Genomic DNA, 27874 nt, shown 5'->3' on the forward strand with positions numbered 1-27874 from the left:
ACAGATTGCAAGATGAACATCAAGGATATTCTCAGCCAATTAGATTTGACCTTTTAACTCTGTCCATTAGAGCTGTGTTCAGTCACCATTGTTTGTTCTGTGAGGAGGAGCAAATGGGTAAAACCATTTGAATTCAATCACTTTTTGACAGCACCCCTTTTGTTTTGAACGAAACCTTCCATACCTATTTGCCCATTGTAGAAGTGCTCAGAAAGGGGCTTTTCGGACTTGAATGCCAAAACATTCATGTGATAAAGGTGCTCAATGTGGACCAATTTTGCATACCCCACCATACCATGAGAAATCCATGTCTTCATCACTGGAAAAGATAAACAGCTGAGATTTGATATAATTTAAAAGCTTACAAACAGGGTTGTTTGATAATTTATTGAGGAAAAAAAGTTTTTACAAAATATCATTTTGTAATCTTAAACGTCAATGATCTAAAAACCTGTGAACTCTGCCCCCCCCCCCCCCCCCCCCCATATTCGAATATGTTGCAGCTTAGACCTTAATTTACATACCCTCAGATTATGTAAAGTAGGGTCTAAAGCCCAAATAACACGGAAAGACGGCTTCAACATTTGTGTGCGAGAGTAGAGAGAGTCAATTTACATACACTGGTTAGCGTATGCCAACGTAACTGTCATGAGAATCCATAATATATAGCAGTGGTGCAAAGTACTTAAGTAAAATCATTTAAAGTACTAGTTCTTTGTGGTATCTGTACTTTACTACTTATATGTTTCACATTCCTAAAGAAAATATTGGACTTTTTACATTTTCCCTGACAACCCAAAGACCTCGCTACATTGTGAATTCTTAGCAGGACAGGGAAATTGTGAAATTGACGCACATATCAAGAGAACGCGTGGTCATCCCTACGGCCTATGGTCTGGCGGACTCACCAAACACAAATGCATCTTTTGTAAATGATGTCTGAGTGTTGGAGTGTGCCCCTGGCTATCCGTACATTTTAAAAACAAGAACATTTTGCTGTCTGCTTTGCTTAATATAAGGAATTTGAAATTATTATGTATACTTTTACATCTACTTTTGATACTGTAGTATATTTTAGCAATTTACATTTACTTTTGATACTTAAGTATATTTAAAACCAAATACTTTTACTTAAGTTAATAGTAGTAAAAGTATCTATACTTATTACTCAAGTATGACAATTGGGTACCTTTTCCACCACTGATAAACAGTTGTATTTGTTATGTTCGCTATGTAGCCCTTGTGAATTATTGTTGTGTGTTCCTTTTGACTCGCCTGTAACACGCGCTCCAGCAGGTATATTTCACTGGTCACCCCAAAGCCAACTCCTTTGGCCGCCTTTCCTTCCAGTTCTCTGCTGCCAGTGACTGGAACGAATCACAAAAATCACTGAAGCGGGAGTCTTATATCTCCCTCACTAACTTTAAGCATCAGCTGTCAGAGCAGCTTACCGATCATTGTACCTGTACACAGCCCATCTGTAAATAGCCCACCCAACTACCTCATCCCCATATTGTAATTTATTTTTTTGCTCCTTTGCACCCCAGTATCTCTACTTGCACATTCATCTTCTGCACATCTATCACTCCAGTGTTAATGCTAATGCTTCATCTTGGCCAGGTCGCAGTTGTAAATGAGAACTTGTTCTCAACCGGCCTACCTGGTTAAATAAAGGTGAAATCATAAATTAAAAAAAATACGTGTCCTATAGGAGCCACCTAATACACCCGAGCAGTTTATAAAGAATTTAACTAGTCTCGTTCTTTTTACATAACAGTATTCTCTCTTGAAATTGGACCTCATCGAGTTTCCCAGCCATAGCCTGCCTAGGCTATATGCCTGGGATCGAAATCAACACCAGTAGGCATAACATTATTGTTTTCAAATATGTATTATTGGCACTGGCAGCATTATTACACTAAATAGACACTTTTTGACTATACATTTCACAATTGCAGATGTAACAATGCACAAGCAGTCTATTTGCTTCACGTAGCCATGATTTTATTTTGGAAGGCATTCCAATTCCAGCGTACACATGTTCGTTAACACGGAAAAAATAAATACCGTTTTTTTTTACGTTAAAGGTAATAAAAAAAAAGGCCAATTTGTATATATTTTTTAAATCTTGAAATTATAACCGTTTTTAAGCTTTTAAATTATATCATACTCAACCGTTTATATTTTACAGTGATGAAGACATGGATGCCTTATGGTATGGTAGGCAAAATGGGTCAACTTTGAGCCATCTCCTGAATGTTTTGGCATTCAGGTCCAGAAAGTCCCTTTCTGATGACTTTTTCCATGAGCAAACATGTATGGAAAGTTTTGTTTAAATCTAAAGTGATTCTGTCAAAAAGTGATTGAACTCATATGGATTTACACAAATGTCAATGTCACAGACCTAGGGCCGTTACAGTTCTAACTCTTCAACCTTTCAGTAGAAATTATTTCCCCCCAGACCTGAATGGCAATGAGTAATGCTATTTGTAGTAATTTGAACCGATTTTTGATTAGAAACAGACAGTTTCCCTTTAACATTTTGTCTTACAAAACAGGCAGTTACTATTGCAATGGTCACATGTGGTGCACTGAGGGCCTTGACAATGCAGTGCTATTACTATAAACAAGACAGAAACTGCAGCCCATACAATTCATTGTGGAGCGCATCAGCATGATGTTCTGTAAAGCCTTTTCCAGTTGTCATAGGAAATGTCTCTTAAGTGCTTCAGCATTACAATTGCTGATAGTTAAGCGAGAGAAAAGAGAATAAAATGACAATGTGAATTATGTGGATTCCACCTCTGTGGTGTTGAGTTTAATGGTAATTTGTCCAAGCCGACCGTGTCCGCTCTGAATTCATAGGTGTTCATGTGAGTGAGGTGTTTTACAGATGAAAACAGACTATTATCGTAGAGCTTTAGAGTCTGCAACTCTATGCTAGCATCGCTCTGTTGTCAGTTTTTAGGTCGACGCCAGAGACGGGGGAGTGAATATATAGGTCTAGGTGATTCAGAGTAGTTAAAGCCAGTTCCTGTTTTTGCTTAGAAAAATGGTACTCCCTATTAAATATTAATAGCCTCCTCAAGCTAAACACTTGCCTCTCTCACTCTCTCTTCTGCCTACTGGCTCTCTTTTTCAATATGGGCTAATGACAGGCCTGTGTTTCCCTGCAGTGGCTCTGCTGATATGGCCCATTAGGCACTTGGTTCTCGCAGGCAGGCAGCTGAATGAACAGATGACTGCAGAAAAAAGGGGTGGAGGGCAGAGGAGGAGTGGGGAGAGAGGGAAGTAAAAAATAACTAAAAGGCAAATATGAAAGGCAGAGTAAATAAGCAACCTGTCACCCCCCCCACAAGTGATGACAAAAAAAGCTAAAGTGCCCCGGCGAAGGAAGCTGGCAACAGAGACACCTCATTAGGCTCCCCCAGCTCACCCTGAGACTCTGCACAGGAGGGAGGAAGTACCACACCATGCAAAGTGCAGCGGCAGACAGACACGCCAACATGTAGAGGGAGAGAGTGGACAGGACAGCCAGCTCCCCTCTCCGCCCGCCCCCCCTTCCCCACCCTGCAACATGATTAATGTGGGCAACATCTGCAGAGCTTTGTCTGGACCCCTAGCCCCCTCGCTCTCTTTTATCACCCCCTAACCCCAAGTTGCACCTCTTCCCCTCCAACTTCCCGGCTTCGCCCGGTCACTCGGCTCCAAAACAAAGGTGCTGCAGCGCAATCTGGAAATGTAATCCAACATGGCCTCTGACTGATGCCCTGCAGTGGAAGGAGACAGAACTTACTGGATGTGTCAGAAATAGCACCTGATTCCCTATGTAGTACACTACTTTTGACCAGGGCCTATATGTCCTGGTCAAAAGTAGTGCATTATATAGGGAATAGGGTGCCATTTCAGACGGAGCCATTGGCTTGGCTCAGTCCAACCATTTCAGATGAAGTACAGCCCCCCCTGTAATGAAACTTCTAGGGCACATATGACACATATGACTCCTCTGGACATTTATAAATGGTACTGGTATTCCCCTGTCATTTATACCGAACCGGTACTTGAGAACATACTCCCTACCCTCCACCCGGGTGAGTGTGTGTGTGTGTGGTTCAATGGAGGGGATTCTGATAGTTGTCATGGTGTAACAGGATCAGTTGGCCTCCACCCCAGTGCCCTAGAGCTCCAGCCTTCCCCATACTGGGCCATTGTGGAGCTGTTAGTAGGAATGGGTGCCTGACCTTGGCTGCTGTACTGCCTCAGTGGGCCGGGCTGGGCAGAGGCCCCACTGTCTCCAGAGCATGACTCCCTTCAGAGATAAAGCTCCTAAAAGGGGGGGAACCACCCCAGCCTCAGGTCTGTAATGCCCAACCCACTACCGCCAACTCAAACTCTAAACTCCTCTTACTGAGCACATAATTATTATAAAAAGCAGTAAGGTTGTTTATAAGCATAGTTACTACATTTAAACAATAAGGCCCGAGGAGGTGTGGTATATAGCCAATATACCATGGCTAAGGGCTGTTCTTAGGCACGATGCAACGCGTCCTGGACACAGCCCTTAGCCGTGATGTATTGGCCATATACCACAAACCCCCGAGGTGCTTTATTGCTATTATAAACTGGTTACCAACGTAATGAGAACAGTAAAAATAAAAGTTTTGTCATACCCGTCTGATATACCATGGCTGTCAGCCAATCAGCATTCAGGGTTCGAACCATTCAGTTTATAATTTACATTATATTCTGCATCCACATTAAAGCCCAGTTATTGACTGACAGGTAAGGTTTATGCAGTAAGTAATGCAGAGCGAGCCAGGCCAGAGCGACTGACTGGTCAATCATTCATCAGCACTCCTCTACAGGCACTTATTGAAATTTCAAATATGGATTTTTGTGGTTAATAACTACCATTAGTAGTTACTCACAGCTGTAGAAACATTTCAACAATTAGGCCAGGCAGGCCGTTTGAATCAATGGTGCCATGTGAGCACTGAATGGCATGTTAGTTTTAGTGTTTTCAGGGCGTGTAAGTAGCTGGCTAAATACAGTAGTCCAACTTGTTCTGTTGACACTGTTGCTGTGGTGGGGTTGAGGGTAAAAAAGAAGCACTATCTTCTCTCTGGCATCATATATTGGACTTCCCCGTCTCTTTTGGACTTCCCCACAGTCGCAATCCCACTGTATCCCTCCACCACCGCTATTGATTTCAAATTCAAATTTTCACCCAATTTCATTTTGCCTCAGAAAAGAGGGGCGCGGCGCGCTAAGCACTTTTTGTGCTGCGGCAGCAGAAAGAAGCAGCCAGTGTGTGTGTCTGAAAAGTGTAAATCAGTGTTGAATGTGTTGTGCGTTATCTTAGTGATGGAACTGCCTGCTGCAACAATAGGATTAAAGCACAACAGATGAAAGAAGCAATTAAACATTATGCGATCAGATTCCCTCAAAGGCACTTTATATCTGAAGTTCCCTCTCTCCTAATACAGTCTTTCATATCCTCTTGAGCCATAGGGGTAGTGGTGGGTAGTAATCTGTAAGGTTTCTGACAGGTAGACACATGGCTTGATGAAGGGACCAGGCTGTGAGCTCTGGAACATATTTAATGCTGGCTGGATGACAATAGTATTGCAGTGATAAAGAGAATACATTAATGTCAATTCAGACACCATGTCTGAACCAATCATTTTCCCTTTTTCTGACTCCCTCTGATGCTGTGAAGGCCAGATAAGAACTTTCAACGTGAAGGGCTTGTGTGTGTGTGTGTGTTGTGTGTGTGTGTGTGTGTGTGTGTGTGTGTGTGTGTGTGTGTGTGTGTGTGTGTGTGTGTGTGTGTGTGTGTGTGTGTGTGTGTGTTTATTACAATTGTTCCGCAATCTCTTAACTCTTACCAATCTCTTACCTTTTATGTCAAATGATAAACTATTACTTTGACTCAAATCTGATATTAGTCCTCATGGAAACTGGACCTATGCAGAGAACATAGCAGAATGATAGATTTCTATGGCAGTACATTGAGGTTTAGAATGATAGATTTCTATGGCAGTACATTGAGGTTTAGAATGATAGATTTCTATGGCAGTACATTGAGGTTTAGAATGATAGATTTCTATGGCAGTACATTCAGTATACTCAAGTGATCCAATCTGGCAGCCCCGTACACCATTTGTTTTCATCAACAGTAAATGCCGCATTATCCTAGAGCCACACAAAGGCTGGCTGATGAAAGGCTATGGCTGTGCCCTTGCTCATCACACACACAACTGAACCTGGCTGAAAACAGGTGTCCCTCCCTGACCGACCATGGCTACATGGGGCTGGGAAGACGAGGTTTCACACTGAAAGAGAGAGAAAAAACATTTACGGAAATATTCATGACCGCTACCTTTCATCATCTCTTGATTCTGGGGGCTGTGAAAAGGAGAGCGTGAGAGAGAAAAAAGGAAAAACGTCAAGTAAATCAGTGACTGATTGAAGAGGCCTTTCCTGGATAATTCTGTTTGATTGGAGTCTCAGGCTGTCATTACTGACCCTGCCAAACACGGAGAGGAGAAGGAAGGCCCCTGCCTAACTCTCTCTCTCTCTCTCTCTGTCTCTCTCTGTCTCTGTCTCTCTGTCTCTGTCTCTTTAGAGCCGCTCTACACCATAGCCCTCACCCTGGCCCCTTTGTCCTCTCCTCATCTTCCTTCCCTAGTCACCTCCTTTATTCTGTCCATCACGGCTGGGCTCTGACATTAGAGGTAGCAGGAATCTTTGCACCCTGATGGTGACGCTGGGGCTCACCTTGGGCATAATGGTGTCAGTTAGAGTTGATTAGGGGTTATTTTCACTTCTTTCCTGCTTTCAGAATATGTTTCCGGTAATTGTCTTCTGTGAAAAGCATTTTAAACGTCATTTTGACCATATTAACGGAAGCCATGCATAGATTAAGCGTGACTTCCTATGTGGTTTCCTTGTGATTTCACCTGTTTTCCATCTACTTTTGTCCTATTTGTCACACGTACCCATACACTTGAGGCAACAGGCTATTACGCTAAATGTTAAGTTGTTTATCTCCTCATTAACACGCTCAACAAGCAAAACAACAACACATATGTTTGTCTAATTATGGATAATCCCGTCCTATTTCAGCGTGGTGTCCTTTTGTCTGTCAGAACAGTCTTCCTCCGCTTTGAAAGTGTGCCATGCTATCCACAAAAGCAGTCATGCTGGGAACTCCCCCAGGTAATGCAGTCTGGAGTCCAGTAGTGGTGCTTTGGAACATATGTTCCTAGAACTACCATCAGACCTGCTCAATTGTCCAGTCCCACCCCTTCCTCCCTCCCTAACTTTCTGTCAAGTCCAACATAATTGGGCCAGCCAAACACCTAGCTAATTGTGCTACTAACCTAATCTCTCCTCATTACTACTGGAATTGACCTAGTAAAGTACAGTAGAATAGTCTGTCTGTTGCTAGGTGACTTTGAGGCCAGCACTAGTAAAAAGAGGGCTGTCCTGCTACTGCTAGCCTTGGTTAGTGATTCAAGCTTTAAAGAATGTCTTTGACATAGAAGACTATACAACCAGCTCATATTTCCATTCAGTACCACTGTCTGACAGTGGACACTAGTCCAGGACGCTATACCTGAGGTAGAAGTAAGACAAAGCTAATGCGTGAGTTAATCTCTTAGCCTATCTCGTATTCCCAGTAGTCCTCCTGGTCATGTCTTTCTGGGGAAAAGGGGTTGTCCCTCTCCGTGTCCCTGCTCTCCCTCGGGTCCTCACGTCCCATAGGGGTTAAGCCCGCCTCAAATGGCGCACATGTGTCATAAACACTCCCTGAGCTTTGAAGTCAATTGAGCTCCTGGTCGCCTGCCTCTCAATTTCCCCCAGTTTGCAAACCTAGAGGCCTCTCTTGTATATCAAGCAGCCTTTGTGCCAGCCCCGACTTCAAAGTATGCAGTTTCACTCCAGTTATGGAACACCGGATTCCTATTAAAGTAATGTCAATGGTTTATAACATAACAGTGGATATTTAACCCCAGCCGTCCATTTACTAACTGGCCTTTTGATGCTGCTTGGCTATTTTCCACCCTCACCAGTTAGTCATACCAATGAGCATTCAACTCCAGAGTCTCCATTTTTAGACATGGGCTACTGTTGTTTCATGATATGACTATTGTGGATTTCAGATAGTTACAGAACTAGAAAGTCTTTCAACAGCCAAGGTAGACCGCGAGGTCACAGCCACTCTGAAGTGCACCCAGGAATTTGTCCCCAGGGGGCTTTTTCCCTGTCTGATTTGTGTTCTGTCCTTGATGATTGGATGAAAAAAATCCCCCTCTCATCAAATCCCTCTATTAATATCTGCAGAGCGCCCCTCAGCCTCCCCTCCCTGCCTGCCTAGCCTGCATTATTAACAAGCCCTCTCCCAATTAAGATGGATGAGACTGCTCTTGAGGGTATTTGTTCAGGTAAGATCTCTGATTAGCATATCTGATGGATCTGCCTTCACACACTGATTAGAACCTTCCCAGAGGCCCCGGGGCCACTTTAAAGGAACAACTGCACAAATTAGACTTAGACCTAGAGCACACTGGGTTGCTAAAGTAGCCTGGCCACCAATGACTGTACCCCAACCCCCTGGGCCCACTTAGCCCAACCCCAGACCCACTGCTGCCTGCTCCCCTTCTGTGAAGAAGCTGGCTTTTCATTCATTCATTTCTTATTAGGACATGTATAACAGGATTAGTCTTCTTAGTATTTGGGAGCCAGTGTAGAGAGTCCAGTCCCTCCCCTCCTACCAGTGTAACAGTGAAGCTCCCTCCTGCAGACAATAGTTGTGTGTGTGTGTGTAGCTACTAAATGAGGCCAGTGCTATAGGAGAAGGAAGAATCTCCTGTGTGTGGGTGTGTGTACAGGCCAGATGGGACCTGAGCTGCCAGCCAGGAGACAAGCTCTCCTCCTTCCTTTAGGAGTGTGGGAGGAGACAAGCTTTCTCATTGGGCCAAGTGTAATCCTTCTAGCACGGCTTGGATACTAGCCCTCTGTGTTTGCCAGCTCCAACGCATATCATTTCAGGATATAGTACGTCAGCCCCTGCTTGTGGCTGATTAGCCGTACGTTCAAAGAATAGGCCGACCTAGTAGACAGAGTGAGGCCTGATAATGTTATCAACACAATGCCCAACCCAAATAGTCATGCAATGTCACCTATGTTTGGCGGGTGCTTTGCACTTCTCAGGATAATGCTTAATCTTAGATATTGGCCCATTCTAAGAAGGCCTACTTAGATTCTGTTTGTTTGTGCTGAGTTGCTGAAGGGCTCAGTAGTAGGCCGGCTAATCCTCCTCCAAATCTATATGTTGATACGTGTCGGAGTCTAGTGATCTGAACAGCACTCACCCACCGTCCGTCTGTCTGTCCAGAAAGGGGGAGAGGGACAGCACGGTAAGGTTTTAAACTAGTTAAGCTGGTTTTAGTTGGGCCTGTGGAATGCGTCCGTGTGTGTGCACATGCTCGTGCATGTACATCTATGTGTCTTCAGTGTGTCAGCCAGGGTTGACCTGATTGCAGCAGATAGAGCCACTCAGTAATCTACTACCCCACCTGCCTCTAATCTAGTTCTGTGTGCTGCTGCCCGTGCCTGACAGGCAGCTGTAGCTAACCCCTTTGTTTTGATGTCAGGTACTGCAGAGGCTAGGCTAATGAAACACAGTCTGGCTAGCACTGCTCCCTGCCTGCTCCCTGCTTCCTAATGCCTGGCACGGGGGAAGAGCAGCCAATTAATAGCTACTGCAACACCTTGTTACTGGAGCATGAGGCTAACTGTCTGTCTGCCTGGTGGAGCATGGAGATGGGCTGAGCTGATTATCTTTGCTGTGCTTTCACAAGGGAGTTTGGTTCAAAATACTGAACAACATTATGTTGTGTTGCAGGGTAGTTTAGAATGTTGCACTCTGCACTGTTATTGGAAGAAAGTTCTTTCTTCTTTCACAGAATATCAATAGCTTTTCCTCCTCGTGATTCTCTTGTTCCTATTCCAGTCGTGGCCTGGCTGTGTTATTATTTTATTGTTTTAACCGTTGTTTAACTAGGCAAGTCAGTTAAGAACAAATTCCTATTTACAATGATTGCCTACACCGGCCAAACCCGGACGACGCTGGGCTAATTGTGCGCCGCCCTGTGTCATTGGCTGTGTTGCCAGCCGTCCACTATAGCCCACCAGAGAGCTCCTTCCTTTACCCTCCGACTTACCCTCCGACTAGTGATAATAGAATTGGCCTCACCCCCAGATACACGACAGACTAGCACACTGCCTCTTGTCCCGTTCTCCTTCTTTGCCATGCCCTTCTCTCTTTCTTTCTCTTTCTTTCTCTTTCTCTCCTTAAATGTTCAGTTTTTTTCTTCTTTGTATTGTAATGCCGGAGCTTGGCTCAGTGCCCAGTTTCATCCATTGATGTCGCTTTCCCCTCCCTCCTCGGTCCGCCCTGTCTCCTCGCTCGCTCCCTCCTTCCCTTTCTCCCTCTGTTTCAGCAAAGTCCAAACTCTCCTCTTGCTGTTGCTGTGGCGAGGGAGGCAGCATGCCTCTTTGGAATGCAAACATGCACATTCCTACACGCACGCACACAGAGCCCAGCAGACACAGTGGCCTGGCAGCTCCGTGGGTCATTGTGTTTGGCACGTGGCCCTGGGTAGGGGGTGTGCCACCACCCTGCATCCCCTCTACCCCCTGCCTGACTCCACTGGGCCTTGGCAGACACCTCCTGCTGAGTAAGGAACGGAGCCTCTCTGCTGCTCTCTGTCTGTATCCAGGCTAAATTGATAGGCAGCTGCCCACTTCTACAACCATACCCATGATTTCATATTCTGGAGGGCTATGGGGGGAACTTTCATTACCACACCCATGTGGTGTGGGAGTTCCAAGACTTTCTCTCCCTCCCCCTTAAGCAAATTATTTTTTTGCTTCCTCTTCCTTGAGTTAATTATTTTTGCTAAATACCTACATTTAATCTAGTTGTGGGATCGGCTTTCTCCCCCTCATTTCACATAACAGCCCTCCCCTTCCCTGGCTCTCCTCTCCATGCGATATGTCTGAACAGACAGAAACAATTCAAGGGGGAGCTTCCTGGCTTTCGATACCCCACAGCCTAAAGGGGGTTTCACAATCCACATTCACATCCACATTCCTGAGCATAGTGGTGTATGATCCTCTTCCATGTGTGGGTTTAGGCTGAGCAGTGTAGCGTGGCCGGTCGCTGCGTGGCCGGTCGCTGCGGGGCCGGTTGCTGCGTGCCGATACAGGAAGAAGCTCTAAGCTGAGATTTGAGAGAGAGATACATAGTAGAAGGGTGCCCGGCCCTCAAATAAGTGTCTGTGTGTGTGTGTGTCTGTGTGTGTGTACGTGCGTTTAATTGCCTGGTGCTGGTAGTGTACTGTAGTACTAATAGCGGTGTTTGTTGTTACTGGAGTGGCCAGTGTTTGTCCAACAGCCTGCCCGGTCCTAGTCAGGTCTGTAATCAGGTAAAAAACGATGTTTTAATAACAAAGTGGGAGAGGGCTGCTAGCCAGCCTAGAGCTTTTCTTTTGCCCATTCCTCCCATTTATTCACTTTGGTGAAGAAAGAAAACGGATTTGGAAAAACATCCCCACTTCTCACAAGGAAGGAAGAGAAAGTAGTTTGAGTATGGCCCCCGTTGAAATCAGGCTTTTCTGCTTTGCTGTATCCCCCAGCTAACAGCTAACTCCCGCAAGGACGGCCACCGACGTGTGCCAAGTCAGGCGGGTCTAGATGGCGCTTGCCCAGTCCACAGTGTACGTTGTTGTTAGGGCTTGGTGTCTTTTTGCGATGGCAGCGACCTTAATGTGAAGAAGGAGGGACTGGGAGGAGGTGAACTGAACAGCCCTGTATTATAACTAAGCCATGTAGTTGAGATTACTGTGCCACTGTGGTTAATGGCACCTGAAAGAAAACAATGTTGCCACCGTCTGAAGCTAGTTCAGGTTATTACTAGCATAGAATTACATATAGTATCCAATCAGAAAGTAGCCCATTTATTGGATCTCTGTAAAAATAAAGGCGCTAGTCCTCAGCCTTTGTCACTGCCCTTACCACTGGGTTTAAGTCTAGGTCTGTGTGACTCTGCATGGAGAATATCTCCATCCACTGCAGTAGGATAGTTATGGGTAATTAGGCACAGAAGGTTATTACATGCTAAAGAGACCGAATGTCGGGAAAAGTTTCTCAGTTTGATTATTTGGTGGAGAGGAGGCGGGTTCAAGCCAAATCAGAGAAGTTGATTTGCTGGCTGTCTCTCTGTGGTGACCTCTCATAGGTGACGCTCTTTAACCAGTCTGGAGTGCTGCTTTATGAATATTCACCACAGCATCCCCGGTGACCAAAGCAGTGTTTAAATCTACATAATTTGTCTTTAAGTGCCTTTCAGATGGCCTTTTCCTTTCTGTCGCTCTCCGGAAAAGGAGCCATGCTTATTAATCAAGCTCTCTTTGTGAGAGAACACTACGACTGGTCCAAAAGCTACTCAAACGCTCCTGCTGGATGAAGGCACAGGTCATTTTTAAAGCACTTGTATCAATGTCCATTCTCTTCAAGTAGAGCTTAAATGAGAAGCATTGGAGTATGGGGGGAAAGCTGTGGAGCGAATGGTAGGTAATAGGTGTATGTAGTGGAGTGTATATTTGAATTACTCACATGTAAGAGTTCTAGCTTGTCTAATGATAGTTGGTGTTTCAGGTTCTCTCCGGCACTGCAGCATGGCACGCACAGCTCAGCTCTTGGATTTCCACACTGGCCATGCTTGTTTTTACTGGAACCCATTGTCTACACATCCAGAATTGTAAAGCTTGCATCATTGTTGGTTTAGTCTGAAGTTGTCTTTCTCCACTGGCCTATCTGGCCTATTGTTTTGATTGTTTTTGTGGGTGTGCCTATCAATACAGGCATCGCAGCCTAAAGGGCACTGAATGCATATACCGCCCCCTGACTCTCTGATCTGCCACCCCGATGACATGGCCTCTGTCTGCCCTGAATGGAGCGCCATGGAAAGCTTCTATTTACCCATAGACATGGCATACAATGCAGAGCCGTCTATGTGGAACGAGAGGAAGAGAAAGAAATAGTAAGCAGAACCCAGGGAACATACCACCCAACGCTCCTATTACGGCTCAGGCTCACATGCTTGGTAGCTCATTGTGAGACAGAGAACTACGTCGTCTCCATGCCGGCTAGTTTCTACTAATGATGTCCTTCTGTCTGTGTGGAATCTGGTACTTTAGAATGGTGGTCCGGTGGGTCCATTGAGCGGGCTAGCTTTGCGTCCGTCAGTGCTTCCCTTAGAGGGGCTGTCACTGGTGAGCTGCTCTTTTTCAGAGTGTCAGGGCCATGTGAATGAGCGGCTCTCTAGCGATAAGGCCTTTTCTTTGTAAACAGAACAGAGCCAAAGTGCATTGTGTGGTATTGTTTACTGAGCCTTGCCTTTTTATCCTGGCTGCATGCGCATGTGTGAACGCTTGACATTATTTGGTGCGGGCCTGAATGGGCTGGTGTCAATTTTATCCTGTCCCCCAGGTTATTGAGTTCACTTGTTTTTGTGCTCTGAAATAAACTGACAGCAAAGACAAATCCCCTGTTATAATGGACGTCACATGTTGGGGTTTGATATAGACTGATATTTCACTTACTGAATCCAGTGGCAAATATCACAAAGATACAAATTCAGTTTAGAGGGACTGTGAAATTACCATTGCCTTGTTGAAATGGCTACTTTGCCACGGCCACAGTTATAGCATTTCTCCTACATTGCAATGCTCCAGTGGTTCAGTGATTTGAAAGAAAGGAATAACATGGGTGATAGAATCCCAAGTCCCTGGTTAGATTACGTCTGTCTTTTGTAGGAGCCTATTCCAATCCTAACACTCCCCAGCACACACTACCTATTCAAAGGTCCCAGTCAGAGCCAGTGCTGAGAAAGCCTGTCGTACCCTCTGACTAAATAACATCCTGTTTCACCGCAGTGCTAGGTAACCGGGAGCAAGTGTGTTCCGAGCGCCATCAATGCCTTTTGGCACCCCCTGTTGTCTCCGGATCTCATTTCTGTTCTCCACACATCTCCTCCTCTCTCTTTCTCCTCCGCTCTCTTTCTCCTCCTTCTCTTAATCCTCATCTTTCTTCTGCATGCAGCATCTCAGTGGCAGCGGCAGTGGTGTCCAGGACCCTGCTCCCAAGCTGACGCCTGCTAACCGCTGTTTAAGCTTTGTGGTGAGCCAGGCCCTTGCCTGAGGCCTAGACAGACCCGGCGAGAACAAAGGGCTCCTGTGAATCCTGGGCCCAGTGGGCAGCCGGTTCAGGGGAAATAAAGCAGGTCACTGCGAGATTAAGACTGTACTGTGTGCATGCGGAGGGGAGCAGGGCGCTAGCGCATCATTGGGCTTTTTTCGGGGTGCATACCAGCTCACAAGGCAAGGCAGTCCCCTGAAACAAAAGTAGGGGGGGATGGTCCTAAAGAAGGAGGAGTTTGGGAGTTGGAGGAGGAAGGGAGGAGGGGGAGATAGGCCTAGATAATGAGGAGTTTGGGAGTTGGAGGAGGAAGGGAGGAGGGGGAGATAGGCCTAGATAATGAGGAGTTTGGGAGTTGGAGGAAGGGAGGAGGGGGAGATAGGCCTAGATAATGAGGAGTTTGGGAGTTGGAGGAGGAAAGGAGGAAGGGGGGGGGGGGGGAGTGGTCATTTCAGTTGACACCATTACATTGCCTTTGCTTCAGCTGATCTGAAGCCTGTCTTTACAGAATAGAACACACCTTCAGGGTCCCAGGCAGCATCAGAATGCATGCAAGACGAGGCTTCACGTCGGGCCCCATCCTTTGTGTCAGGCCCTCTGTTTTTTTCTGGTCCAGATGCTAAGCTTGGCTTGATGAACATTTTATGAAGTCAACCAGAAGCCCAATTGCAGATCAGGGATTGCTATCTTGTTAATGGACCAATGGAGACGTCAGTTCATCTCGCCTCAGCTGTCATTTACTCATAGCTTCCGCATCATTATGGCAATGGTTTGGTTTGTGGGGGAGGAGGTTTGTGTCTGACAAGCTCACAGTATCTTCAGACTTTAAAAGCGGATTTTTTTCTCATTGTTTTTGTTTCTTTCCATCTGAGACTGGTTTACAACTGAATGGGTTAATAAATTATGCCAAAAGTGGCGATTTAGATTTGCGCTACACATTTTTCTCTTTGTCAACAAAACAAATGCTAACTTCAGAGCCTGTTTCTGTCTTTAGCCACTTGCTATTCTTTGCACATTTTCACATCGTCGATGGCAGCATTTTTTTATTTTGTGAGTTTTATGAAATATAAGCCTCTTAATGCGCACTTATCAAGCACCGCCGACCGTGCTTCAAGAACAAACGCCTCACAAGAGGCATTTTGCTGCCCTGACTGCTCCTTGTCAATCGCAACAAGACGGGGCAGATGGTTGCTTGCATATTAAACAGGAATCTGTACATTTTAAGGGCACACGTAATGAAAGACCAGTGTTAGATGGGTGCATTAGGGGCCATAGCTGTAGAGAGACTAGAGGGGGTTGATAAGAGCATCGCTAGGCATTGAGGAGCTGACCTGATCTGTCAGTAATTGGGGGATAAATGCAGCCTGGTGACCTTTGGGAGCTGTCAGCTTCTCTTATGCACCCTGGCTGCCCCTCAGCTAGCAGCTAACCCTCTACCTGCAGCTCCTCCCTCGACACACAAGGCCAAGGGACAATGCGAGGCACGCAAACACGGCAAACAAGAGCAGCAAAACACCAGATCTGAATCTTTTTGTTTAGCCTTGGGGAAGAGGTTTGCTCGCACACAGGAGAGAGAGAAGACTGGCCAGTTCTCTACACATCAACCAAGGCCCTTCGAGTGCAGTACTGTGTACTGACTGGAACAACCCAGGTGTTTTGTTTGTGAGGAACATTGGATATACTGTATTTGTTTTCTCTGCTACACATTGCACAGCGCCATTCAAGGGGAATTTAAATTGACCTTCCACGCGCACGGAGCATTCACCTTTGCCTCCTACAATGTCTTGAATTGGTCAGGGAAACGGAATATGCTTTTCTCAGCTCTGCTTTTAGTATGGCAGCCATGAAGACCTTGAGCCCAAATAACAATGAGGGGATGTCCCCCTCCCATTCTGTCAGCCTCCATTTGAAGAGCTAGCGTTCTTTTATCTCAAGCAGGACATCTGTATGTGATTACGGCCCGTCCCAACGTGCTACGATTCATCTTCTCCTTTCAGCCTGCTCTCACTCACTCTCTCGTTCATATTTATCTCTTCCACTAAGACTGCTCTCCTGCCTGAATCTATGAATGATCAGCAGCAGAATAAAGGCACTTCAGCCAGGTCTGGTTTGCATCGGGTGCTAAATGATTGTTTTGATCTTCCCCAGTGCGGCGTTGCTAGCTATAGCTCAGATTTGTATCCCCCACCCCACCCCTCCCCCCAAACTCAACGACTAGCCTACAAGCTCAACACGCATCATGGGAAATTGGCTGATGCATCTTATCTTAGATTTCCGTAGACGTCAGTGCCTGTGTTTTAAGGGAGGCCCAGTGAAAGGGAGTTGATTACAGCTTTTCCCCCCTCTATGCCATCGCATAGAATTCAAGCGAATCAGAAATCAATTGAATGTGATCGTGACAAATGGCTCCCAGTGCTGGGGCCATGATGGCGCTGTTAGGAAATCACAAATGAATCAATCAGGCCTTTATCAGATCAGCGGGCCCTGGGCCTTGTGTGATGCTGAATGCACTGCTGTGTCTGTGCATATGCATGTCTGTTGTGTAGAGATAGATGGGTGGGAGGCAGGGGTGCTGTGTTAACCTCCTTGCTGCCGGAACAGATAGATGGGTGGGAGGCAGGGGTGCTGTGTTAACCTCCTTGCTGCCGGAACAGATAGATGGGTGGGAGGCAGGGGTGCTGTGTTAACCTCCTTGCTGCCGGAACAGATGGAAGGTGGGCTGGGGTGCTGTGTTAACCTCCTTGCTGCCGGAACAGATGGAAGGTGGGCTGGGGTGCTGTGTTAACCTCCTTGCTGCCGGAACAGATGGAACGTGGGCTGGGGTGCTGTGTTAACCTCCTTGCTGCCGGAACAGATGGAACGTGGGCTGGGGTGCTGTGTTAACCTCCTTGCTGCCGGAACAGATGGAACGTGGGCTGGTATGTAGCTGTAGTTGGGGTGGAATGGGCAGAGAGAGAGGTGGGGTCCTAGGCTGTGGAGGCTGTACTGTGCGTGCTGTGTTGGCCCAGCTCCCTGCCTGCCTGGCATACAGATCTCCAGCTCAGCCTCCATGGCTGATTAGAGGTTAATGGTTTAGAAGCGGGGAGGGACTTCCCTCTGATTGGCTGGTGGGGCCCACGTGGGCGGGCCGGCGGAGTGGCAGATGGTGCAGGCCCAGTGAGGGAGTGGAGCGGTGAACGAGGGAGGGAGGAGAGGAGGGAGCAAATGAATGAGGGGGTTCTCTCTCCTATCCTCAGCTCTTCCCACTCATCGACTATGGAAGGTCCATCCATCCCTCCCTCCCACCCCAACCTCACCACTGCATCCAGCAAGCCATTGCTGCAGTAGACAGATGGTTGGTGGACTCAGCCTCAGCAGAGTAAATGGGTCCAGGCTGGAGGAGCTGCATTAGAAGCATCACCCCCAGATGAATTATTATGACTATTAGACACTGCAGCAGACGGATCAATGAGCTGGACTCAAATGTCTCAATGTCTTACTGCCTCTCTCCTCCTAACTCCTACTTAGACATATCAGGCCTCGTTATACCTATACACTGTAGGCATAAACCCAGTCACTTGGTGCTATGGATGGATGGAGGACGGACAGACAGGATGGTGTAGAGTAAGAGTAAGCCTACTGAAACAAACCCCTCCCTCCCCTGGCTCAGTCATATTGTTCATGTAGCATCCATGCATGCTGCATCCATCCAGGCTCCTCCCCCACAGCACAGCTCTTCCCCAGAGACAGACGGCCATGTGCTTCTGCTCAGGATCAAATCAGCTTTGTGGGGCTGGCAGGGCTCCCAGAACCAAACATTAATTTCACCTTTGTTAGAAATTCATCTGTTTAGGGGCTTTACCCTGGCCCCTTGATTACAACAGTATGGGGAATAACTGGGGGGAAATGCTTTATCCAATGGTTGTGACGATGGTTTTGCATATCTCTGTCAGAGTGAACAAAGCCGGCGCTGTGAGAAGGATAGGGACCTTCTAATGTGTGACATCACAGCCCCAGAGTGTTAAGTAGTGGTCTAGAGAAGAGACAAGGGAGCTTCAGATGCTGCTTTTAGATCTGACCCCAAAGCTGATTCAGAGCTGGCCTCCTTCAGAGCTGGCCTCCCGATGGGAAGTGATTTATACTGCAGTGTCAAGAGCCTCCTACTGTGGTTAGTGCTGCTGTGACTAGAACTGCCGACGCATTGATTCATCTGCACTCTGCTACCCCTGACCCGGTCTCTGGCGTCCGCTACCCCTGACCCGGTCTCTGGCGTCCGCTACCCCTGACCCGGTCTCTGGCGTCCGCTACCCCTGACCCGGTCTCTGGCGTCCGCTACCCCTGACCCGGTTTCTGGCGTCCGCTACCCCTGACCCGGTCTCTGGCATCCGCTACCCCTGACCCGGTTTATGGCGTCTGCTACCCCTGACCCGGTTTATGTTGTCCGCTACCCCTGACCCGGTCTCTGGCGTCCGCTACCCCTGACCCGGTCTCTGGCGTCCGCTACCCGTGACCCGGTTTCTGGCGTCCGCTACTCCTGACCCGGTCTCTGGCGTCCGCTACCCCTGACCCGGTCTCTGGCGTCCGCTACCCCTGACCCGGTCTCTGGCGTCCGCCTAACCTGTTTTGTCTGCCATCACTTTTCTCTCCCTGCTGTTTTGTTTGGGAGCCCCAACAAGATTGTATATAGCAAACACGCACAGCGTCTTGTATCGCCGCAAGCTTGTGTACGATAAATAAGCCAGCCGTGTTTGCCACATGGTCCATCCTCCCCCTCCTCCCCAATCAGCTGTCCTCTCCTCCTCTATGCCTGGCTGGCCATGGCAACCTGCTGGGACTCTTCCTGGAGACAATTGAGAGTTGCAACAGAGTGTGTGGAGTGCTGGCCTGACCCATATTAGCCGTAGCGGAGTGTTGTGTTGATTACCCCTCCATCCCGCCCACCTTCCATCCATCCATCCCTCCATGCCTCCCACCATCCCTCCCTCCCACCAGCCCTCCATCCCACCCACCATCCCTCCTTCCATCCCTCCCACCATCCCTCCTTCCATCCCACCATCCTTCCCACCATACATCCCTCCCACCCTCCCTCCATCCCACCATCCTTCCCACCATCCCTTCCTCCCACCATCACTCCCTGACTGATTGATACAGCAGCAGCATCTTGCATTGTGACTGAACTGACACCTCCATACCACCTGCTGACGACACCCAGACCCTCCTCCTCCTCAGGACACCCAGACCCTCCTCCTCCTCAGGACACCCAGACCCTCCTCAGGACACCGACACCCCTCCCTCATCTAGAAGAGCGTCACTGTTTGCAGGTTCTAGACCAGGTCCAGAAAGGACACACACACCATGCGGAAGGTAGGAGGGTTCAACGAAGAGGGGGATTGTATTGCCCTGAGTTTCTAGAGAAAGACCGAAAAGAAAAGAGCAGCAGAAAGGGACTGCAGGATCACATTCAGCGACGCGGCCGGCCAACAAAAGACGGGGCGGGGGTTGGGGTGACTGGGGGGAAACGGGAGCCCCTGGCTGAAAGCCGAGGAGGGCCCTTCATGTCCATCAGCGGCAGATGCCTGGCTCTCTACTGTAGGGAACACTGTGAAAGGAGATGAGGAGCCACCTTACCCAGCCTGTCCCTCTTTAACCAGCAGCAGGCTGTGGCACTGCAGCAACTGTCAGATTTAGACCCACACCACGCTGCAGCACGGAGATAGGGCCTCATAGTGACCCTTACACCGAGCACAGAGGTGAGCGAGGCCCCTCGGTCTGACTACATATGCATAGGTAGCACATTGTTGTGGTACTTTATGTATAGTTGTCAACAATGTTCCCTCAACTTTTTGGGGGCCCTGAGCAAATTTTAGGTCTTGTGAGCGGAAACTTGAACATTGTGAGAATTTTGTGCAACTTACAGTTTTAGACAGTAGCTAATAGGCTATTGTGGCTATTTGAGCATAATGTAGGCCTACCAACAAAACCAATGGAGCAAATCCCATAACATTTTCACATGGAAATAGCTTTTGATTTCTATGATATAGCCTACAGTAGCCTATATGTAGTGTTCAATGCAGGCCTACATTGCATGAGACTTTTAAAAACGTTTTTACATTATGAAGGGCTTGATATTAATTCATGATTTTTTACTTGGTCTGTAACATCATGGGCTAAATAGGTGACTGTAAATTGTATTGTGTTGTACGATGCAAGAAACCACTTTACAAAATACAATTATTATTATTACCATACAGAAAATTATACAATGTAGACGACCCTCTGCCTATTGACTTATTTGCATATTCAAGCCTGTCTCAAAATACAACACTGCCCCTTTATTTAAGAAATAAGTTTTTACCTGACTGGCTTTTCAAAGACAGCTTTAAATGTAGCCTACACGTTTTGTGCTCTTGTAGGAAGCAGTAACTCCACATTGCTGACCTATACTTATCTATAACTGGGCTAATAACACGCTAACTAGCAAAGAATAGCAACAAATGTGCACACGCGTAGCTCTGATCTGAAAAGCGCAGCCAATAGAATTCTACTCCGTTGCGATCTGTCAACAACAACGTCAGACGTAATCTTGCAAAGTTAGATTTGTTTTGGTTTGTTGCATTGAAAAGGGCCTGATTTATAATGTTGATTCGATCACAGTAAAAAAAAAAAAAGATCTATATGGTACAAACTAATGGGGCGGATTTAGTAAAGTTCAGTCTCTAGCGTCTCTGCGCGGCATGGCATTTCCTCTGCGCGACAGTCCTGGAGGAAGTGCGTGACCGCGCACACGCGCAGTTTAGTGGTACTGTTGGTGGTCAGGCCTTGTTCTTTCGAGTTAGGGACACATCTTGATATATTGTAAAACCGATACATGGCTCTTGTGCAGCTGCCAAAGACGCAGCAGTACTCTACATATGTGTTTCAATTTACAAGATCACTTTTTTTTTTTCTGTAAACAACCTTTCAGTGCAGCGGTTCTTCCCTCTGTAGACTGGGGGTTAGATCCCTTTGAGATATCCTCAGAGGTGTATGGCAGAAGGCTTCTCCCTGGTACTGAGTGTACATGTCCTCTGTCATCGGATTAGTGGAACGGTAAGGATGGAGGCATTATGAGCGGCATCATGTACAGTGTACATCTTCGCTTTCCATTGGGGAGTTAGTGTTAGAGGAAGGATGGTATCGTCATCTACAGTGTGTGCCCGTGTTACCACCTCTCTCCGATTTAGAACACATTAGTCACCTCCTCTGTGTCGTCCACTTTATTGGCTCACTGTTACATCACACAGCGCTAGCTGCCATAGAGGAACATGGTGGTGAGCAGTAACAGAGTTGACAAACCTCTGTTTTTTCCACTTTGGATTGTTTCATAAATTGCTACATTTATTAGATAGGGTTATGGCATACCTACTTTCTGTAAGTTTGCTGTGAAATCACTCCCTGGAAAACAGTGCCAAGTGTGAGTGGACTATCCTGGCTAAATACATCAAATGACATGATCTGCCTGTTGAAGAACCACAACCTGATAACATATTACATATACAGGATAAGGATTATTACAGAAACTATAATTCGCCATTTGTGTCTACTGACTGTTCTTCAAGTCATTTTTTATATATTTTTATTATTAATCTGTGGAAATTGTTCCCAAGTAGGCCTTGTGCATAGTTTTATGGTTTAATTTTGCAGTCATTGTTTTTTGTTTGACATACATTTTAAAGTGAAGAATCTGAGTGTCACGCCCTGGCCTTAGTATTATTTGTTTTATTTATTATTTTAGTTAGGTCAGGGTGTGACATGGGGTATGTGTGTATTTTGGGGTATTATATGGTAGAGGGGGTGTTTGGTGTAGTTTATGGTTTGGTGTTGAGTGTATGTGTCTAGCTGTGTCTATGTTGGGTGTAGTTCTAGGAAAGTCTATGGTGGCCGGAATGGGTTCTCAATTAGAGACAGCTGATTTCGGTTGTCTCTAATTGGGAGCCATATTTAAGGCTGCCATAGGCTTTAGCTGTTTGTGGGTCATTGTTTGTGTATCTGTATAGTTCGACGTAAGTAGTTTGTGTGTGCACTTACGTTTGAAGTTTTCACGATCGTTTGTTGTTTTCGTTAGTGTTGTATAAGTGTGTAGTGTTCATCTTCGTCGTTGCTATTAAAAAAGAAGATGTATTCAAATCATGTTGCGCCTTGGTCCTCTCGTTCATGTCAACACGATCGTGACAGAATGACCCACCTATATACGACCAAGCAACATGACCAGCGGCAACAGGAGCAATGCAAGGATTCATGGACATGGGAGGAAATTTTAGACCGGGAGGTACCAGGAGGATATAACCGCCCCAAAGCTGAGCTGGAGGCAGCGAAAGCAGAGAGGCGGCGATATGAGGAGCTAGCTAGGAGGCAGGAAAAGGAACCTACAAAGGATCTGGGCTACACTACGTGGGAGGAGATCGACAGGTGGGCGATCAACCCAGGGAGAGTGCCGGAGCCCGCCTGGGATTCTCTGGCGCAGTGCGAGGAGGGATACCGGCGAATGGAGGCAGCACGACGAAGCGGTAGGAAGCCTGTGGGAAAACCCCAAAAATTTCTTGGGAAGGGGCTTAAAGGGAGAGTGGCGAAGTCAGGTAGGAAACCTGCGCCTACTCCCTGTAATTACCGTGGAGAGCGAGAGTACGGGCAGACACCGTGTTACGCAGTAGAGCGCACGGTGTCTCCTGTACGTGTGCATAGCCCGGTGCGGGTTATTCCACCTCCCCGCACTGGCAGGGCTAGATTGAGTATTGAGCCGGATGTCATGAAGCCGGCCCTACATATCTGGCCACCAGTGCGTCTCCTCGGGCCGGTTTACATGGCACCAGCCTTACGCATGGTGTCCCCGGTTCGCCTACATAGCCCGGTGCGGGTTATTCCACCTCCCCGCACTGGTCGGGCAACGGGGAGCATTCAACCAGGTAAGGTTGGTCAGGCTCAATGCTCAAGGGAGCCAATACGCCTGCACGGTCCGGTATTTCCGGCGCCACCTCCCCGCCCCAGTTCAGTTCCACCAGTGCCTACACCACGTAACAGGCTTCCAGTGTGTCTCCAGAGCCCTGTTCCTCCTCCACGCACTCGTCCTATGGTGCGTGTCTCCAGCCCGGTACCACCAATTCCGGCACCACGCACTAAGCCTCTTGTGCGTCTCCAGAGTCCTGTGCATCCTGTTGCTGCTCCCCGCATTAGCCCTGAGATGCGTGTCCCCAGTCCGGTACCACCAGTTCCGGCCCCACGCACTAGGCCTAATGTGCGTCCCCAGGGTCCAGTATGCCCTGTTCCTTCTCCCCGCACTAGCCTGAAAGTGCGTGCCTTTAGCCCGGTGCCACCAGTCCCGGCACCACGCACCAGGCCTACAGTGCGCCTCAGCCGGCAGGAGTCTGCCGTCTGCACAGCGATGCCTGAACTGCCCGTCTGCCAAGCGCCATCTGAGCCATCCGTCTCCCCAGCGCCATCTGAGCCATCCGTCTCCCCAGCGCCATCTGAGCCATCCGTCTCCCCAGCGCCATCTGAGCCATCCGTCTCCCCAGCGCCATCTGAGCCATCCGTCTGCAATGAGCCTGCAAAGCCGCCCGTCTGCCATGAGCCTACTGAGCCGTCCGCCAGACAGGAGCCGCTAGAGCCGCCAGCCAGACAGGAGCCGCTAGAGCCGTACGTCAGACAGGATCTGCCAGAGCCGCCAACCAGACAGGATCTGCCAGAACCGCCAACCAGACAGGATCTGCCAGAGCCGCCAATCAGACAGGAGCAGCCAGATCCGTCAGCTAGCCATGAGCAGCCAGATCCGTCAGCCAGCCATGAGCAGCCAGATCCGTCAGCTAGCCATGAGCAGCCAGATCCGTCAGCCAGCCATGAGCAGCCAGATCCGTCAGCCAGCCATGAGCAGCCAGATCCGTCAGCCAGCCATGAGCAGCCAGATCCGTCAGCCAGCCATGAGCAGCCAGATCCGTCAGCCAGCCATGAGCAGCCAGGTCCGTCAGCCAGCCATGAGCAGCCAGATCCGTCAGCCAGCCATGAGCAGCCAGATCCGTCAGCCAGCCATGAGCAGCCAGATCCGTCAGCCAGCCATGAGCAGCCAGATCTGTCAGCCAGCCATGAGCCGTCCAGCCAGGATCTGCCCATTATCCTGGTGTTGCCCCTTATCCTGGTGCTGCCCCTTATCCTGGTGTTGCCCCTTATCCTGGTGCTGCCCCTTATCCTGGTGCTGCCCCTTATCCTGGTGCTGCCCCTTATCCCGGTGCTGCCCCTTATCCCGGTGCTGCCCCTTATCCCGGTGCTGGCCCTTATCCCGGTGCTGCCCTTTATCCCGGTGCTGCCCCTTATGACTATGGTGAGGTGGGGACCACGACCAGTGCCGGAGCCGCCGCCGTGGAAGGAAGCCCACCCAGACCCTCCCCTAGACTATGTGTTGGTGCGTCCGGAGTTCGCGCCTTAAGGGGGGGGTTATGTCACGCCCTGGCCTTAGTATTATTTGTTTTATTTATTATTTTAGTTAGGTCAGGGTGTGACATGGGGTATGTGTGTATTTTGGGGTATTATATGGTAGAGGGGGTGTTTGGTGTAGTTTATGGTTTGGTGTTGAGTGTATGTGTCTAGCTGTGTCTATGTTGGGTGTAGTTCTAGGAAAGTCTATGGTGGCCGGAATGGGTTCTCAATTAGAGACAGCTGATTTCGGTTGTCTCTAATTGGGAGCCATATTTAAGGCTGCCATAGGCTTTAGCTGTTTGTGGGTCATTGTTTGTGTATCTGTATAGTTCGACGTAAGTAGTTTGTGTGTGCACTTACGTTTGAAGTTTTCACGATCGTTTGTTGTTTTCGTTAGTGTTGTATAAGTGTGTAGTGTTCATCTTCGTCGTTGCTATTAAAAAAGAAGATGTATTCAAATCATGTTGCGCCTTGGTCCTCTCGTTCATGTCAACACGATCGTGACACTGAGTCTCAGCATCACTCTGTTACCGTGTAATGACCCTTAACCTAATCTTACTAGTTTGCTAGTTTGTTCCCTTGTTTCTGTCATATTAATATACAGTACCAGTTTTACAAGACTGCCCTGGAAATAGACCAAGACCGTACTTGTACAGTACAAGATCTGATGACTGAATGGAAGAAAAATGGGCGCAGTAAACACAAAAGTCTGCCATTTTCTCCACAAGGTTTCCATGCATCCTTGTCTTTCACCAAATTCACTTTGAACTCTGCATTGTGCTGCAAGTCATTTGCAACACATAGGGGTAGCCCCTCTCCTTTTCTTTTATCAAAAGGAAAACAGACATCACCATAAACTCTTCTTAATCAGATGGGCCTGTGGTTTTGTCTCAGCCTGAAAGGGTTTGGCAGTAAATTGGACATTGACCACCCCCCCAAGAAAAAGAGAACTGGGGAAGAGGGGGGGCTTGTTTCTCAGAAGAGCTCATCTGGAAAAGGCTTTTGTGGGATTTGGCAAGACACCGGCAGGCATTACTCCCCTGTCTCACTAGTCTAACCCTAGAATTAATTGTGTATTTGTGAGCTTGTGTGTGAGAGTGAACTTGCTTGTGAGCTTCCGTGTGGGAGTGAGCTTGCGTGTGGGAGTGAGCTTGCGTGTGGGAGTGAGCTTGCGTGTGGGTGTTAGGCATTCCAGGTCTATTACAGTTCACCAGACAGGTTGGTGTTTATTAGGTTAGCCTTGGTTAGCTGAGCTCTCTACATTGAAGGTTTGTAGGTTGGGCTTTTTATATACCACTCTATGGGGTGTAGTGTACCTATGTCCAGTGTGTACTATGGGTAGCCAGGGGTCAGGTCCTACAACCCTTTATTCACATTCAATCTGCTATCATGGGTCACCTGGCATCTAGCCATTAGTCATGCAGCCATGGAGCATAGAAATGAAATAAATAGAATGTGTTTAAGTTCAAGGAGCAGGCCTGGTTGCTATGGTTTGGTGGGGTACTGTGATATAGTAATTTAGTTCTGTTCTCCCAGCCCCTTCTCTGAGCCTCCCTCCAGCATTAATAATTTACCAGTCAAAGTGAGCTGCCAGACTTTCTATCAGACAAACACACCCCTTTACCATCCCTCTTGCTGCATGCGCTCTCTCCTCTCCCCACCCTTTGCCCCTCAACAACCGACTGACTGACTTCCAAAACCGCAAATATGCCAGAACCCCGCAAGCAGGCAGGAGCATTTCCTGTGAAGAAACTGTTTCATGTGGTCCAGACGTATTTAACTAGTATCCACTTTTTCCTTCACTATCTTATCTACTCTTTTTGTATTACACATCTTATCAGCTAACTAAACTACAAACGTGGTTTATATGAGCTGTAGCCTGCCCTCAGTTTTATTATTTTAAGACCATGTACTACGTGGCTTGAACTTCTAGCTTCCCTTGAACTGATTATGATACTGCTAGCTCAATCCCAGAGTGCTTTGGGGGTAGATTACCTTTTTTTCTTTTGCAAACTGGTGCTCTCTTTGTAAAGGTTAACTTAATCACATGTTAGTTTGCAGGATTCTTTGTGTGTGCATTGCCAGAATGTTTTGATAGCCCCTTCATTACTTATGTGACTTGTGACTTTTAGAGTGCTGAGTCCCAACTATTCTTCAGCTGAATGTACTGCTAAAGGGGAAGATGTGAAATCACAGCAGTAATTTCAATGTTGATTAAGTTTGCTGACACCGGTCTTCTCTCTCTCTGTCTCTCCAGGTTTCCACCTCAGTGGCACAGTCACGGAGCCCGCCTCCCAGTCGGAGCCCGAGGTCACCCACAAGGTGGCCATCAGCTTCGACCGCTGCAAGATCACCTCGGTCACCTGCGGCTGCGGCAACCGAGACATCTTCTACTGCGCCCACGTGGTAGCCTTGTCCCTGTACCGCATCAGGAAGCCAGAGCAGGTCAAGTTGCGGCTGCCCATCTCAGAGACCCTGTTCCAGATGAACAGAGACCAGCTACAGAAGCTGGTCCAGTACCTCATCACAGCCCACCACACAGAGGTGCTGCCCACCGCCCAGAAACTGGCCGACGAGATCCTCTCGTCCAACTCTGAGATCAACCAGGTCCATGGTAAGAAAGACACACAACACCAAGACTTCAGTTGTTGGACGTAACGTAAGGTCCCCATGTTCACATAAAGTGTGCATTTGGTGAACAGTTGATTCATGTTAAGCACAGGTATTTAGACAGAACAACAGGTTTTACAGTCTATACCTGCCACCAGATGACCAGGTATTGTGCTTTACCCAGAGCCTCTGCTAGTCCCTTACATTCCTTAGTTTCTACCCCAATCTTCCTCTGGTGGGCTTGAAGAGCAAGGTGTGATGTCTAGGCAGAGTCCTGACAGAGTACTGATTGCGGTACCAAAGCAGCAGCTAGAACTCGGAGGCATCAAAAAACTTGTTTGATGCCAGAGTCTCCCGGCCTGCTGTTGCTTTCAATTTCTGAAAGTAAAAAAGAAAGTCAGACATCAGCGTTCTAACGTTTCTAACTGCTTGGCACCAGAGCAGGCATGAACAGCCCCCAGTTATCCCTCTAGTCTGGAAAACAAAGTTTGCGTCTTAAATGGCACCCTAGTCCCTATATAGCGCACTACGTTTGACCAGGGCCCATACTCTGTGCAAAAGTAGTACA

The 27874-nt window shown here is 47.7% G+C and overlaps 1 protein-coding gene across 2 annotated transcripts in view; it reads left to right on the forward strand.

Moving 5' to 3' along the window:
• LOC129824042 (zinc finger SWIM domain-containing protein 5-like) overlaps nucleotides 1-27874 on the forward strand; it is a 49061-nt gene that overhangs the window by 7899 nt on the left and 13288 nt on the right. For both annotated transcript variants that reach the window (XM_055883321.1, XM_055883322.1), the window contains exon 2: nucleotides 26954-27310. In XM_055883321.1, the coding sequence (XP_055739296.1) occupies nucleotides 26954-27310 (357 nt within the window). The remainder of the gene's footprint in view (nucleotides 1-26953; nucleotides 27311-27874) is intronic.

The sequence above is a fragment of the Salvelinus fontinalis genome, chromosome 26 (genome assembly GCF_029448725.1).
Source record: "Salvelinus fontinalis isolate EN_2023a chromosome 26, ASM2944872v1, whole genome shotgun sequence".
Lineage (NCBI taxonomy): Eukaryota > Metazoa > Chordata > Actinopteri > Salmoniformes > Salmonidae > Salvelinus > Salvelinus fontinalis.